General features: G+C 46.6%; 1 protein-coding gene across 2 annotated transcripts in view; it reads left to right on the top strand.

Annotated features, from left to right (window-relative positions):
* Positions 1–16,891, top strand: part of LOC311234349 (peroxiredoxin-like 2A) — a 67,072-nt gene extending 50,181 nt beyond the window's left edge. For both annotated transcript variants that reach the window (XM_084321501.1, XM_084321500.1), the window contains exons 5-6: positions 1,897–2,061; positions 14,713–16,891. In XM_084321501.1, coding sequence (XP_084177627.1) covers positions 1,897–2,061; positions 14,713–14,808 — 261 coding nt within the window. In that variant the 3' untranslated portion in view covers positions 14,809–16,891. The remainder of the gene's footprint in view (positions 1–1,896; positions 2,062–14,712) is intronic.
* The last annotated feature ends 571 nt before the right edge of the window (positions 16,892–17,462 follow it).

Genomic DNA, 17,462 nt, shown 5'->3' with positions numbered 1-17,462 from the left:
GCCTGTAGGTAGAGCTATGACAGCACACGTACAGTACACACACCGATGGTGTGTGATGTGTCCAAAAATTCATGGGCAAATGTGAGTGAAATGGTCACAATGTATGCAGCTGTTTGTCTGCATTGCATCCCCCCCCCAACTCAGATTTAGGGTTGATACAACCATCATAATAATATTGTTAATAATAACAATAACAATAATGATGTAATAATGTAAAAATTATCATTAAAAAGACCTGATTATGAGAAGAAAAAAATTACGATGCATGGAATATTGTTGAGGCACACTAGTTACAACTATATTTCAAACAGGCACTCCATGTCAAAAAGGTTGCTGACCCCTGCTCTAGCGGTTCAAGAGCGCCATCTGGTGGCCGATCGGCAGAAGCGCCAAACAGGAAGTCATGTGGATGAAGTGGTGATCATCCATATTACTTCCGGGCACTCGCTATAGGTCCCGGGACTCGGGCTCGACACAATACATAGCGATCCGTTGCCAATAACTCGATAAACAACATGATTTGGACGTATATACTATTATACAACCTGGAAATGGACTGGGTATTTCGACATCCCATAATGGAAAACTGTCTACCCCACGCTGATCGCCCAACGGCCCGAGGAGACTGGGGTGAGTTTTAGTGTGTAATATTACCGTGTTCGATACTAACTGATCTGATGAACATATGACCCACATTAGATGAATGGTATAACGCTGCCCACGGAATTATAAACGCCCCCTCGCCCATCCGGTCAACATCAGATGACGTGTAGTAACTTCCAGAAGTCCGTCCAGTTGGAATTTTTTATATCGCGCCGATTGCTATCAAACTGTATTTCATCATCAATATAATGCATTTGGGGCTATAAATCACGTTCTGGAGAAAGCTGCAGAAAGAGATGAAAACATACTTATACCTTAGACCATATTTTAGTATGAATATGTGAATGAAAAAGTTTAACGTTGCTACACCATGAACAATACATATAGGACCTTGAATGGGCCCTAATAATGGCAATCTAGCAATAGAATTTAAAAAGTTATAGCCCTGCAAAGAAGGGGAACTTCTCCATATTAAATAGAGCTGGCAACGGATGGTATATCATGAATTTAGCCTTAGGCAATCAAAGTGTTAAATATTTCTCTGAAAGAAAAAAAAGAAAAAATACCTCAAATCATCTGTGGTCTGGCGGACCCCCTGCGCCCCCAGGGGGTCCGCGGACCCCAGGTTGGGAATCACTGCTCCAGAACATTGTCTTGATGTATATGATCTGTATGTATATATGTTCAGAATATTACATCTTGGATGTGATGTTGTTGTAGGGCTGGGCGATGTGGCCTAACATTTTTATCTCAGATTTAATTTTTTTAATCTGATTTATGATTTTAATCGATTTCTTTCTCTTAAAAACTAGAAACACCAAGGAAATCATTCAAATAACCTTTGTTTTTATTTGACAAAATGAATTTCCCTATTGGGATTGAAGTGCAAACCTAACTTTGAAGTGCAAACCTAACTTTCACCAATCTTCACTTAAAAAAAATTAAATAATAATAATATATATATATGTAAAAGGTTACTCTTGACAAAGATAAATGTCCCTATTGGGATTAATAGTGCAATAACTTGTTTTTCACCAAACTTCACTTAAAACAAATAAAAGATGCCTCTTGATCATCAAACAAGAATGAATTTCCCTATTGGGATTAATAAAGTGCAAATCTAACTTTCACCAAACATCACTCTTTGTAAAAATAAAAGGTGACTCCAATTTTTTTTTTAATATATTATTATTTTTAATCAATTTAAAATGGTCAAAATCGTCCTAAATCATTAATTCTAATTAATCGATCAAATCGATTAATCGCCCAGCCCTACATTGTGTTCCCTTGCAGAAGCGTTTCTACGGCCCCCTGCAGAGGAGGATGGGGGGGCTGGCGTTCATCCGCCTGGGAGTGTGGCAGAACTTCCTGCGGGCCTGGAGGTCCGGTTACCAGGGCAACATGAACGGGGAGGGGTTCATCCTGGGCGGAGTGTTCGTCATCGGAGCAGGAGACCAGGTAGACCTGTGGACTGTAGCCAAACTAACTCTGTGTACTATACAGGGTTTCCGTTAGAAAAAATTGTTGCCGGTCTCCGTGACCTGCAAGATTTCAATCTACCGGACAAATGAGATTAATTCCGGTCATAGTTTATTGAGCTTTAAAACAATTGATAGGCAGGCTATATAAAGAATGTCATCCTCAAGGCATGTAGATTTATAATATTATTACTTAAAACTAGGCTACTTTTGCGTATACAGTCATTAATATATTCCAAATAAAATAAGTCCCTCGATACTCCGTGCTGCTGCTGACTTGAAATAAAATAGACCGCGTATGTGGGCAGTCGGTCCGACACTAAACAGCAGTCTGTTATAATCACATTTTTATGAGCTAACGAAATTCCGTTATATTGGACATTTGTATTAATTATATCAAGCGAAGAACTGAGAAAGCAGAGAGACGGCAACATTATCGTGGTTTGCGTGACGACTCTCTCCACCTCGCAACGACTTATTTGCAAAGAGTATGGCGCTGCAGAGCAGCTCATTTAGCTGTTATTGGCTCTTTTCTGGGAACCGCACAGCAGCGCCCCCCACCCAACATTGGCTGAAAATGGCTGAATTGGAGTACTGCTGGAATACTGCATTGTGCTGTTGTTGCTCTGGCTCTGCAGCTTCACAAAAGTTCGCACACCCAGCAGTAAGCTCTCGCTGACAACGTTGTAACTGAGGGGTACAATTCCCTGACTGTATTACTAGATATGATACTTACTACCACTACCTTTGTACTTAATATTCGGCCACCCAGTACACGGCATAAATATATTATCATGAACACTCTCACGTAGATGAAACGGATCCAACACAAATGTACGAATTAGAAACAGGTCTTTATTTTCCTACACAGCGATGGTGTGTAGACTAAACACTTAATCACTTAATTACATTTATGAATTGAAATAGTATGCACTTTTATGGCAAGGAGTATTCGTCGGTATATCAATAGATAATGTCCAATCTCTGAAGGCGCAGGTGGTAAATATACGACCTGGAATAGTTAAGGAATAACAGCAATGATACTTTAATGATTATAGGCTGGATACACTAGAGGGGGTTAATCCGGTCGCTTGTAAGCCGACAGGAGTAGGAGGGGGGGGGGGGGGGTAGAATCCAGCTGCCTCGTCCGGCCAAGGGTATCCCAGGAGAACCCACTGTAGTGCCGTTCAATGCGCCGGCGATCCTTGGACCACAGATGAAAGCAGGTGGACTCTTTGTGGGCCGGCTCTCTCCGGTCCACGGGGGAGAGATGTGGAGAGACCTCGTCTTGCAGAGCGTCTCCTCACCTTGCTTCCTCTCCGGGGGGGGGGGGTTCCAACACACGGCAGTGTCGGGGGTCTTTATCCATAGAATAATCAAAGTATCCAAAGCATAATCCGTGCCTGGGAAGGCGGGCTGTCGTCGGTAGAATAATCCGGTATACAGGTCCACTCGCTCGTCGGCTCTGGGGCTCCTCGGGTGCAGCTTCACATAGGGTCAACCACCCTGGGTAAGCAGCCAGTTCTCTGCCCGAAACGATGGGGTACTGACTACGGTAGTATTCTCACCGCACGAAGCACTATATATTAACAGACTATTATTAGCTTAATAGACTACGTCCAACTCGACGATATAGTGCCAAATATGACTATTCAAATATTAATATACACGATGTCTCAATACCGATGGTAGGCGAACTTGGCCTTACTCCCACACGTGGCATCGCGGGGAGGCTTTACGTCTGTGACTCTATTGGAGGGTAAGAAACTGGACTGAAAAGAAAGTCCTACTTTAGTAGCGCAGTATATATACGCACTATGAACAAATAGTCCCATTAGTGGTGCGGTAGCCAAGCCTGGACGAGCACTTCGGCTGCTCGGACCTTGCCGTCGGCACCGGTGATCACTTTGCTTACGCGGCCGGCCGGCCACATAGCTCTGGGCAGTGATTGATCAATAATCATGACGACTGTTCCTTCTGTCAAATTGTCTCTCTCCTTTACCCACTTCTGGCGGGTCTGTAGAGACGGTAGGTAGGTAGTGCAGTAGGAAACTGTTCCAAAACTTGTCGGCTAATACTTGGCTGTACCTCCACATTCGTCGGCCGTTCGCTTCTTCAGGCCGGTACATTGTCTGGGGTAATGTGGGATCTAGCCGCCCCATCAGGAGTGTGTTGGGGGTAACTGGGTCGATATCCGCCACATCACTGGAGACATATCCGAGGGGCTTCGAGTTAAGTACTCCCTCAATCTCCGTGAGGACTGTCATTAGGACTTCTTCCGCCACAGTCTGGGCCCCAAGTACTGCGTACAGGGCTGTCTTTATGGAGCGCACTTCTCGTTCCCAAGTGCCACCGAAGTGGGGTGCGTTTGGGGGGTTGAATTGGAAATCAACCTGTGCTGGAGCGAGGTGGGTCTTAAGTTCTGGGCCCATAGCTTGGAAGCTCTCTCTCAGCTCTCTTTCGCCGCCTTTAAAGTTTGTCCCATGATCGGACAATAGGGTAGACGGTCTTCCTTTCCGTGATATGAATCTACGGAAGGCCATAAGGAATGAGTCTGTGCTCATGGTCGGGAGAAGCTCGATGTGTATCGCTCTGGTGGTCATGCATTTGAATACAATACCCCACCGCTTCTCGGTTCCTCTTCCTTTCTTTATGTGCAGCGGGCCAAAGCAGTCCATACCCGTTGAGTGGAATGGCTTGTCACCGATTCGGAGGCGACATGGAGGAAGGTCAGCCATCCTTGGTATGCTGGGCTGCGCGCGCCACTTGCGGCAGTCTAGACATGTTCGTTGGAAGCGTCGTACCGCCTCTCTTCCTTGTAGGATCCAGTAACGACGTCTGATTTCCGCGAAGACTCTTTCTGCTCCTGCGTGATGTACATCCTCATCGTATTTCTTTATAATCAGCTCTGTGACCTTGTGTCGGCTGTTCAATACGATCGGGTATTTAATGTCATCCGGTAGATTGGGGGCTCTGCGTAGGCGACCACCCACTCTGATGAGGGTGTGAGCGTCGCTCTCGGGGGCCAGATGAATTAATCTGCTGTCGGATGGGACGGGCTTTCCTCCCTGTAGACAGGCCAATTCATCGGGGAACGAGTCTCTCTGGGCTCGCTGCAGTAGAAGCAATTCTGCTTCCTCGTAGTTAGCTGCTGACATATCAGCGGGGGACTTGCACTCCGGGTGGTACCGCAGGAATGTTCTTTGTTGTGCACTCTCTATGGACGTGCAATCATTTATGTTAGGGTCGGTGGAGGCTACGGTGCTCAATCCACAGAACACAGACTTCTTAATTTCCACCTCCTCTGGACTTGCTTCCCTCGGGATCGGCATGGGCCACTGTCCTTCCGGGAGTCTTAGGAATGTGGGGCCGTCACTGTAGACATTGCGACGGGTGAGGTCATCCAGGGGCATCCCCCGGGTGATGACGTCAGCTGGGTTCTGTTTTGTATCAACGTAGCGCCACTCTGTTTCTCCGGTTAACTCTTCGGTTAAGTCTTGAATCTCGGTGACTCTGACTCCCACGAAGACTTTGTACTTGCATGAGTCCGATTTGATCCAGGCGAGTACCGTCGTGGAATCTGACCACAGGATTGTTCTAGACACCGGTATGGTGAGCTCACGTTGGATGAGCGTGGCTAGGTGCGCTCCGGCTAGGGCTGCGCAGAGCTCTAGACGTGGGATAGATTGTTGCTTGCGTGGGGCTACTCTCGAGCGGGCGAGGACAAATGCTGTGTAGATCTCTCCCCCTTGGTCTTGGGCCCGCAAGTAGGCTACTGATCCGTATGCGACCTCTGAGGCGTCACTGAAGACGTGCAAGTCCATTTTACATGTCTCTGGCCTCACCGTGGGTGGGAAGTAGCTTCGGCGCATATTAACGCCTGGGAGTGAGTGGAGCTCCATCTCCCACTCTCTCCAGGTGGATGCAAGGTGTGCGGGAATGGGGTCGTCCCAGCCCTGGTCCTTGTCCCACAATGCTCGTACAATCATTTTTGCCCTGGTGGTGTACGGTAGAATACATCCTAGCGGGTCATATTGTCGGGCGAGTGTTGTGTACACACTCCGTCTGGTGGTCGGCGCCGCCGCCGGCCTTCCCTGCTCCGTAGTCAGGGGCTTGTGTCTGTAGTGAAGCGAATCTGTTTTGAATCGCCACACCAATCCCAGGGTCATCTCCTGGGCTTCTCCCGGGATTGTAGCCATCCAGGTCTCGCTGCTGGCTGCCTTGTCCTCGGAGGAGAGGCTGCGCAGTACTTGCGGATCGCTGCTGGCCCACTGCCTGAGATCAAAGCCGCCTTTGATCAATGAGGCGCGGAGTTTAATCAGGAGAGCCTCGGCTTCTTCCTGGGTTGAAAGGCTTTGTAGACAGTTGTCTACGTAGAAGCTGTTCTTTACGCTGTGTCGGACCTCTTCGTCCGCTGCTGGGTCCTCTGCTACATGTTTCTGTAGTGCAAATGTCGCACAGCAGGGGCTGCACGTCGTTCCGAAGGGGAGGACTTCCCATTGGTAGATGGCTGGGTGCTCATCTCCTGGCTTCTCTCTCCATAGGAACCGTAACAGGGGCTTGTCCGCCTCTACTAATCTCACCTGCAGGAACATTCCTTTAATGTCCCCGCTGATGGCCACCTTTTCCTGGCGGAAGCGGAGTAGAACGCCGAGTAGGGAGGGGCCGAGTGTGGGACCGGGCAGTAACTCTTTATTCAGATTTTGGGATCCGATCTGGTAGCTGCAGTTAAATACTATGCGGTCTTTACCGTTGTGATGGACCTTGTGGTGGGGCACGTACCACGATTCAGTGGTCTGGTCAGCCTCTTTAATGTCCATCTTTGTGACGTGTCCCGCTGTGATGAGCTTCTCAATCTCAGCGCGGTATACACTCTCTTGGGCGGGGTTCTTGGCTAAGCGCCGCTCCGTGTTCAGCAGGTACCGTTCTATGGCGTCTGTCTTGGCGTGGAAAGTAGGCATTCCTTCTCGCCGCAGGAGTGGCGTGGCGTATCTCAACACGCCGTTGACCGGGACTCTCTTGGTCCCTGTCTCGAGGAGGTGAATGGCGTAAATGTCATCTTTAGAGCGAATGTCTTTCTTTCCATTCTTAAAGGGCATTTGTTCCAAGCTCCATAGCCGCTCTACGTGTTGCAGGAGTGCGGTTTCTCCCTCTGTGACTCGGGAGTGGAGACATCTAGTGGCTGTACTTCGGTTGAGAGATTTGGCGAGCGGGCCTTGGAGAGTCCATCCCAAACGGGTCTCGACTGCTGCAGGACAGCCTCGGGGTCCGGTATGAACCCGGTCTATCGGGACAATGAGGTCTGCATGGTCGGAGCCTATCAACAGGGTCGGCATAGCATTGTCTATGAGCGGGATCGGTAACTGGCGCAGATGTGCATATTTCTCCATCAGCTTGGCGACGGGGTATGTGTACCGCGACAGTCCTATTTCTTGGCTGGTGAAAGCGTCTGCAATCTGGTACCGTCGCTCAGGCTGGCCGTTTGCTGCGATAGAGAATGAGACATTCTCGCCCTTTATCGTCTTCAAATCTCGTCTTATTGTCCGAATTGTCATTTGGGTTTCGCTTCCCCGCAGCCCTAGCTGGGCCGCAGCGGAGGCGAGCAGCAGGGTCTTCTCTGACCCGTCATCGAGGACGGCGTAAGTGTCCAGGACTTTATTCTGGTAGCTTAGTGTCACACGCACTACTTTTAGGAGTACTCGGGCTCCACTGCTGCTGGCGGGATCGATGTACATGACGCTCGCTTTGCGGCTGGATGGTGCAGGTGAAGGGCGCCGTCTGTTACTGTCGTGAAGTATGTCCAGATGGGCTCCATCGCACTTGGTGCACCTTTTCTTTAAGCGGCATTCGGCTGCCATGTGTGAGCGCGCACAGCGAAAACAGCGCTTGTTGGACTTTATCCATTGACCTGCTTCCTCCGCGTTCAGCTTGGGGAAGGAGTCACATTGCGCTAGCCAGTGTTCTTTCTCACAGTAGGGGCACACTATCTTCCACTTCTCCGTTCTGGAGGGGGTACTGTGGCTCCTGCTGCTCGGTACTGACTCCGATTGGTGCATCACAGTCACCGATCTTCTTCCATCATTTAGTCGTCTGGTTCCTTCTCTGGAGCCAGGGGTGCTCCGTCCGAATGTATCTAGCCGTAGGCTGCTGACTTCTCTCGCCAGGAAGTCTGCTAGATCGAGGAGGTTCGGTTCGGGGCCATTCGGGTCTCTGTGGTCCCTCTGCCGCCTAAAGCGCTCCTGACGAGCGGGCGGCAGCTTCTCCAGAATCCTTTCCACATTTGAGTTGGCGTAAAGTTCATACTTCCCCTTCTCTCTTTGCGCTCCCAACATCCCTACCAGGGACTGCACTCTGATGGACAGGTCGTCCAGTGCTCGATTGTCTATTGCTGGGGGTAAGCGGTCGATGTGTCGGATCTCCTGGATCACGTAATCCCATATGCGCCCATACCTCTGGTCCAATGCTACCAGCGCTGCTGTGTATGGGGTGGTGGAAGTCGCGTAGGCGAGCGCTATATTATGTGCGCGGGGCACCTTTAAGTGCTGCAGTAGGATGGCGTATTTGTGGCGTTCATCCAATACATTCACCAACATGGTCTCCAGACACATGCGGAGTTCTGTATACTGGGCCCGGTTCTCTTGGGTGAAGTCGGGTACCATAGGCGTGCCAATGTATGACGCTGACTGTGGATACATCGGCGAGCGTTGGGGGAGAGGCCTCCTAGGCGAGTCTCCTCCCGCTTCTTGGTATGGGCTGGTACCGGCAGTGTACCATGGCCCGCTTGTCCAGGTGCTGTTCCTCGGTGCGGGTCGTGCGTCTTGCTCACCCGTGTATAGAGTCGGGGGTCTGTAGCGCAGCTCCGCGGGAGTATAGCCTGGGCTGTACCGGACCTCCTGGTCCGGTAGAGTACTGTGCTGTCTTCGGGCGCGGTTCTCCTCCTCTTCCTCTTCGTCTTCAGTTAGGTCATCCAGTGCTTGTAGTCTCTGGTTTAGCCTCTCCACAGGATATGCTGCTCCTTCCCGGTTGCTAGGTCTCGCTTGGACCGGTGGGGGGAGGTGGTCTGTGGGGGGTATAGACCTCGTCTGTTGGTCAAGTTCAGGGTTGTTTACTCGGCTAGGGGATGCCGCCCTGGAGGTGTGTCTAGACGAGTTCCTGGAGCCTCTGGCGGAGGGAGAGGGTGTTGTCCGTCTGATCAGCTGTTCTATTAGTTGCGCTTGCTGTCTGTCGCGCTCTGCGTCCCGTAGAGCACCAGCAGCTGCTCGCTGGCTGTCTGCTCGGTCTCGGGCCACATTCTCTTCCATCTGAATGCGTCTTATTTCCAGGCGTATGTGCTCTTCTTCGCTCCGTTGCTGTATCTGCAATCGATCGCGTTCACCCTGGAGTCTATCGCGTTCAGTAGAGGCTTTCAGGCTGACGAGGAATGACTGCTGTAGGGTCCTCTCTGCCTCGCTGGGAGAAGGCGGTTGTATAGGGGAGCCTTCCCTCGGGGTACTCCTTGCGGAGCCTTGGAGCTCTATCTCCACGGTGCTCTCCCCGTCTTCTTCCGTGCCGAGTTCTCTCTCGGTAGCGTTGTATTCCTCCCGGGACTCATCGGGGACTACTTCTTCAGTACTGGCGGGGTGTGAAGTCATGTCTGGTTCCCACTGGTCCCCACCGTGAACTTGGTCAGTTACATTAGAGCCCGTAGGGGCCTCTATGGTCGGGGTAGTCTGGGCGTTGGGGTTAGACATACTTTTACTTTCTAGTTTTACCGCGTTTACTGTTAGTAGAAGACTAGGTTGTTGACTGACAGCGTAAGCCTCTAAGTACTGAGGGAGCCGTCGTTCGCGCTGCGGGCGTTGGTTAGGAGGATCGTTTCGTGGAGTGTTCATCATAGGCCATTTCAATATTAATAACACTATATTAATATTACACTAATTACCCTCCGGCTCGAAGGACCAATTGTAACTGAGGGGTACAATTCCCTGACTGTATTACTAGATATGATACTTACTACCACTACCTTTGTACTTAATATTCGGCCACCCAGTACACGGCATAAATATATTATCATGAACACTCTCACGTAGATGAAACGGATCCAACACAAATGTACGAATTAGAAACAGGTCTTTATTTTCCTACACAGCGATGGTGTGTAGACTAAACACTTAATCACTTAATTACATTTATGAATTGAAATAGTATGCACTTTTATGGCAAGGAGTATTCGTCGGTATATCAATAGATAATGTCCAATCTCTGAAGGCGCAGGTGGTAAATATACGACCTGGAATAGTTAAGGAATAACAGCAATGATACTTTAATGATTATAGGCTGGATACACTAGAGGGGGTTAATCCGGTCGCTTGTAAGCCGACAGGAGTAGGAGGGGGGGGGAGGGTAGAATCCAGCTGCCTCGTCCGGCCAAGGGTATCCCAGGAGAACCCACTGTAGTGCCGTTCAATGCGCCGGCGATCCTTGGACCACAGATGAAAGCAGGTGGACTCTTTGTGGGCCGGCTCTCTCCGGTCCACGGGGGAGAGATGTGGAGAGACCTCGTCTTGCAGAGCGTCTCCTCACCTTGCTTCCTCTCCAGGGGGGGGGGGTTCCAACACACGGTAGTGTCGGGGGTCTTTATCCATAGAATAATCAAAGTATCCAAAGCATAATCCGTGCCTGGGAAGGCGGGCTGTCGTCGGTAGAATAATCCGGTATACAGGTCCACTCGCTCGTCGGCTCTGGGGCTCCTCGGGTGCAGCTTCACATAGGGTCAACCACCCTGGGTAAGCAGCCAGTTCGATGGGGTACTGACTACGGTAGTATTCTCACCGCACGAAGCACTATATATTAACAGACTATTATTAGCTTAATAGACTACGTCCAACTCGACGATATAGTGCCAAATATGACTATTCAAATATTAATATACACGATGTCTCAATACCGATGGTAGGCGAACTTGGCCTTACTCCCACACGTGGCATCGCGGGGAGGCTTTACGTCTGTGACTCTATTGGAGGGTAAGAAACTGGACTGAAAAGAAAGTCCTACTTTAGTAGCGCAGTGTATATATACGCACTATGAACAAATAGTCCCATTAGTGGTGCGGTAGCCAAATTCCTACGCGGAACTAGGACTTGTTCGTACATGTCGAGCGGTACGTTTGAACTGGGTCTGAGGGGTATGGCAGCCTGGCACCAAGGTCTCGACCAATAGTAGAATGGAGACTATTATGGGATGTTCAGTAGGCTAGAATGGATATTCAATGCATATTGTACAAGGAATATACAAGGGATATCAGGGAATATTAGAGAATATACAAATACAATTAAATATATATATATAAATAAATATATATATTCGGTTTAATCTGGCCCTTCACAACAAACGTCATTGTCATTATTAGAAGCAACGAGGAAACAAATGTAATGATCGTTTCGTTCATCGCATAGGCTATTTAATTTTAGCCTATTTTAATACAATTCAAATAATCAAATTGTGCTTAGACTCAGGGAATTATTTTCACCGGACATTAAGACCGGAGAGATTACATATGTCGGACTTCAACAGATTTTGCCGGTCAAATACCGGTAATTACCGGCTAACGGAAACGCTGGTACTATAGCCAAACTAACTCTGTGGACTGTAGCCAAACTAACTCTGTAGCCAAACTAACTGTGTACTATAGCCAAACTAACTCTGTGGACTGTAGCCAAACTAACTCTGTAGCCAAACTAACTGTGTACTATAGCCAAACTAACTCTGTGTACTATAGCCAAACTAACTCTGTGGACTGTAGCCAAACTAACTCTGTGGACTGTAGCCAAACTAACTCTGTGGACTGTAGCCAAACTAACTCTGTGGACTGTAGCCAAACTAACTCTGTGTACTATAGCCAAACTAACTCTGTGGACTGTAGCCAAACTAACTCTGTGGACTGTAGCCAAACTAACTCTGTAGCCAAACTAACTGTGTACTATAGCCAAACTAACTCAGTGGACTGTAGCCAAACTAACTCAGTGGACTGTAACCAAACTAACTCTGTAGCCGCACTAACTCTGTAACCAAACTAACTCTGTAGACTGTAACCAAACTAACTCTGTAACCCAACTAACTCTGTAACCAAACTAACTCTGTAGCCAAACTAACTCTGTAACCAAACTAGCTCTGTAACCAAACTAACTCTGTAACCAAACTAACTCTGTAGCCAAACTAACTCTAGCCAAACTAACTCTGTAGCCAAACTAACTCTGTAGCCAAACTAACTCTGTAACCAAACTAACTCTGTAGCCAAACTAACTCTGTAGTCAAACTAGCTCTGTAACCAAACTAACTCTGTAACCAAACTAACTCTGTAGGTCACCAATGGGCGGTGACTACCAAATAAAGTGTATACTGTATATTTTTCTTTTTTTCTTTTTTAAATAAATAAATATATATACGTTTTTTTATCTTAAAAACACGTCCAAATCCTGGATAGGTGCCGTTGCAGTAGGTGGTACAAAAACACATTTGCTACAAATGTACCAGCATACTGTATAGCTGGAGTTAGTTTCCTTCACTGTCGGGGCCATGAGAGGGTTTAAACTGGTACAATAAGACTGTAACTGTAACGTCTCTTCATGAGAGGGTTTAAACTGGTACAATAAGACTGTAACTGTAACGTCTCCTCATGAGAGGGTTTAAACTGGTACAATAAGACTAACTGTAACGTCTCCTCATGAGAGGGTTTAAACTGGTACAATAAGACTGTAACTGTAACGTCTCCTCATGAGAGGGTTTAAACTGGTACAATAAGAATGTAACTAACGTCTCCTCATGAGAGGGTTTAAACTGGTACAATAAGACTAACTGTAACGTCTCCTCATGAGAGGGTTTAAACTGGTACAATAAGAATGTAACTAACGTCTCTTCATGAGAGGGTTTAAACTGGTACAATAAGAATGTAACTAACGTCTCTTCATGAGAGGGTTTAAACTGGTACAATAAGAATGTAACTGTAACGTCTCCATGAGAGGGTTTAAACTGGTACAATAAGAATGTAACTAACGTCTCTTCATGAGAGTTTAAACTGGTACAATAAGAATGCAACTGTAACGTCTCCTCATGAGAGGGTTTAAACTGGTACAATAAGACTGTAACTGTAACGTCTCCTCATGAGAGGGTTTAAACTGGTACAATAAGAATGTAACTAACGTCTCTTCATGAGAGGGTTTAAACTGGTACAATAAGAATGTAACTAACGTCTCTTCATGAGAGGGTTTAAACTGGTACAATAAGACTAACTGTAACGTCTCCTCATGAGAGGGTTTAAACTGGTACAATAAGAATGTAACCGTAACGTCTCCTCATGAGAGGGTTTAAACTGGTACAATAAGACTAACTGTAACGTCTCCTCATGAGAGGGTTTAAACTGGTACAATAAGACTGTAACTGTAACGTCTCATGAGAGGGTTTAAACTGGTACAATAAGAATGTAACTAACGTCTCTGCATGAGAGGGTTTAAACTGGTACAATAAGACTGTAACTGTAACGTCTCCTCATGAGAGGGTTTAAACTGGTACAATAAGACTGTAACTGTAACGTCTCCTCATGAGAGGGTTTAAACTGGTACAATAAGACTGTAACTGTAACGTCTCTGCATGAGAGGGTTTAAACTGGTACAATAAGAATGTAACTGTAACGTCTCCCCATGAGGGGGTTTAAACTGGTACAATAAGACTGTAACTGTAACGTCTCCTCATTCTAATCCAAAGCCATATAATAATAATTATTATTATTATTATAAACTTTATTTGTATAGGCGGCTGGGTGGCGTAGCGGACTAAGCACTCGTCACCAACGCGAGAGACACTGGTATCGAATTCGGCTGTCAGCGGTGCCTCCGGCTTGGTCGGTGGTCATACTAACTCAATTGGCAGAGTCAGCAGGAGGGAAGCCGGTGGGTGGTAATCTGGTCGTTGTAAACAGCGACTCCTACAGGTCGGTCAGGGCGCCTGCACAGCGAGGGAGGGAGATGGTGAAGATAGTGTGACCTCCCACACGTTACACTTTACCAATGAGAGTCCGCGCTGGCAGGTGAAAGGGGGTGGCTGGCTGACTCCGCATGTATCGGAGGAAGCATGTGATTGTGATGGTGTCTGTCGGCCCTCCCTAGACGACCAGTGGGGGGCACATGTGAGCAACGACCAGGAAGGGGAGGGGGGAATTGGCATGACGACTAAATTGGGATGGGAGAAAAACACAGAAAAACAGGAGGAGAAAAAGTGGATAAAAATACAACTTTATTTGTATAGCACCTTTCATACAAGAATTGCAACTCAAAGTGCTTCACAGCAGTAAAAAAGACAGGTATACAAAATGAGCACATACAGTGCAGACATATAAAATCACAGTTTTTCACATTGTTTGTACCAATAGAATCAAATATAGAACAATATTCTATTGTTTTTGTACCACCTACTGCAACGACACCTATCCAGGATTTGGACGTGTTTTTAAGATAAAAAAAGTACGGTATATATTTATTAAAAAAAGAAAATAAATATATATAGTATACACTTTACACAATAAAGGCTAAATCAAAGAAAAAAATATTGCAGTTTTAAAATAGACGATAATAATAAAAAAGAGTTTGTTTTTTCGCAGGGGATTCTCCTGGAACACCGTGAAAAGGAGTTCGGGAACAAAGTGGAAATCGCCGACGTGTTGGAAGCCGTGAAGAAGATTGTTAAAGAGGTGTAGGGTTTCTGTTCCCCCTCGCGACGGATTCAGTCTCGCAGTCACAGAGAAACCGCATTAGACGAGAACAACGATACGAGTGTTTAGATCATAACGCTGAGCCGATAGTATTCTAGTGAACCGCCTGCCTGCTGCACTGACTCACTTTGTTTACATTTGTTTCTGTTGAGCCACAGCAGCTTCAGTATAACGACTCTTCTATCTGATCACGATGACGTCACCGTGATCTCGACGCGTTCTACCGTCGACCTCTCGCAGGGGACATCATGTCCCTCCTTAATATTGAGACGAGGTAAATGTGTCCCCCTCGAAGAATATAGCTACCGGTAATATGAAAGACAACTCAGAAACAATACAGGAGAATACATATTTGAAAGCAATACAGAACGCCTGAGAGCCTCACTGCATTATATTTGTCAGTGAATGTTGTCTTTTCCTTTACATAAATAAAGACATTTCCACCACGAATTGATGCAGAAAAGGCACAAATTGATGCGCATAAAAGTACAACAGAATGCAGGGAATTAAGTGCTAAATTGTCCTGGGGAACAACCACCAGCCCCCCCCCCCCCCCCCCAAGTTGAAAAGTTTGTCGGACAGGGCTGATGACGAGTCCGTCTACACCCAGATCCGTGTCTCGTTTTGACAGGGACAGAAAGGTTTGGAGAGGATGAACCTTTTGGAACTGACGGATACATAACCATCCGTGAACGTGTGACGATGTCCGGTTAGAATTTGTAAAAAAAACTAACCAACGGGGCAGCAATAACCTTCATCTTGTTTTCTGTTATGTGTTGGATCGCTGTAGCCTCTCCCTGTATGGTTCAGTTGGTCTTTACCGTTTACACGGCAGCCATTTTGTGCTCTTATGTCACATTCAGACGTTGTATGATATAAGAGCAAAATGGGCGCCGTGGGAACACGGCCAGTAACTCCATAATGTGAATGTTCTAGAGTGTTCAGGTGATGTCGACTCCACTGTTGCTTGACGCGACCCGCTAATCTATTCGTTGAAGTTTCGCAGATTCAGGCACTGCTTTTTGAGCAACACCTCAGAGTTGGTCAAAGGGGTGCTTTTCAGACGTATTAAAACCCTGTTGTACGGTAGTTTCCGGTTCCTAACGCACACCGCTATGTCACTACTGTAGTGACCTTTCAACAAATAATTTTCATTCAGGTTTGCTGAATTATAGCACGTACCGTAATTCCTCTAATAGTAACCCCGGCTTGTATTTGTTTCAACTGTAGCGGGTACCAGGCTTGTATTAGGAGGAGGCCTGTATAAGAGGGAGGCCTATATTTCAAATTTTCAAACGGATCATAATGAATAAATCAACATTTTGTGTCAGTTTGAACCCAGTAAAATGTACTGGGTTCATTTATTGAAACCAAGTACTGTATGAAATAGTAAACAGTGCAATTACAGGTGGTCACTGGTCATTTCAACGTTTTCAAAGTGAAATCAAGTAACTTTACCTGAGCAGCTCAGTATGCAGCTCAGTATATTAGTAACCCGGCTTGTATTAGGAGGTCGGCTTATAATTTACTAGCTCAAGAGCGCACCCGGCCATTAATAGAGACCCGGCTTGTATTTGAGACCCGGTTACTATTAGAGGAATTACGGTACTTCACTGTGAGGACAGACTAACTGTTCGAGAGCTTAATATAATTTAAACTGAAGGCTGGATTCCACATGAAACTTAAAGTAGCTTTAAACTATTAACACGTTAGCTGTATATTTTCAGTACCCATGCTACCGCAGCTTGGTTTGATTGATTGGTTAGATGAGAGTGTATAGTATAGAGATGAGATGTATAGTGCGTGACCTGCCCATGTCCCCACGGAACCTCCGACCGGACAGAGGTGTGTGTGGTCGTGTGTGTGTGTTTACAATGACGACTTGACTCTAAACTCCACAGTGAGGGGAGCAGGTCTGATGCTCAAACAAACATACACAGGTTCGATACCTACTGCTGTGTCGGATGGTGTTCTAGGTGCTTGGAGCAGGTGGTTTTGTGTGAGAGAAAGAGAGTGCAGGTGTTGGTGCACATGTTGTGAACCACAATAAATCTAGTCATGACTACCCGTCCTTTGTTCTTATCGTCTTATTACGCTCACGCTGCCCTTTCAGGACTATCTGCATGCTTCCAGTGGTGGAAAGTAACTAAGTATTGTAATGCAAGTACATTTCCGAGTTACTTGTACTTTATGTGAGTATTTTCATTTTACTTTTACTCCACATTTCAAGGGACATATTGTACTTTTTACTCCACTACATTTATATCTGAACCCATCAGTTACTAGTTACTTTGAAGAAAAGGATTTTGCATAGAAAACATAATATATACAAAATAAAATAATGAAGATTATATATTATAATTATATACTTTCACATTTGAAGTCTGTCAACTTCAAGAGGACATAATCGGAGGAGCATAACTGCACCACATACCACTTTAACAACACCTTTAATCAGAGCAGCATAACTGGACCACATACCACTTTAACATCACCTTTAATCAGAGCAGCATAACTGGACCACATACCACTTTAACATAACCTTTAATCAGAGCAGCATAACTGGACCACATACCACTTTAACATAACCTTTAATCAGAGCAGCATAACTGGACCACATACCACTTTAACACAGCCTA

This window comes from Notolepis coatsorum (assembly GCF_963971535.1).
Source record: "Notolepis coatsorum genome assembly, chromosome: 9".
Taxonomy (NCBI): Eukaryota; Metazoa; Chordata; class Actinopteri; order Aulopiformes; family Paralepididae; genus Notolepis; species Notolepis coatsorum.
This window is presented reverse-complemented; position numbering and strand designations above follow the sequence as displayed.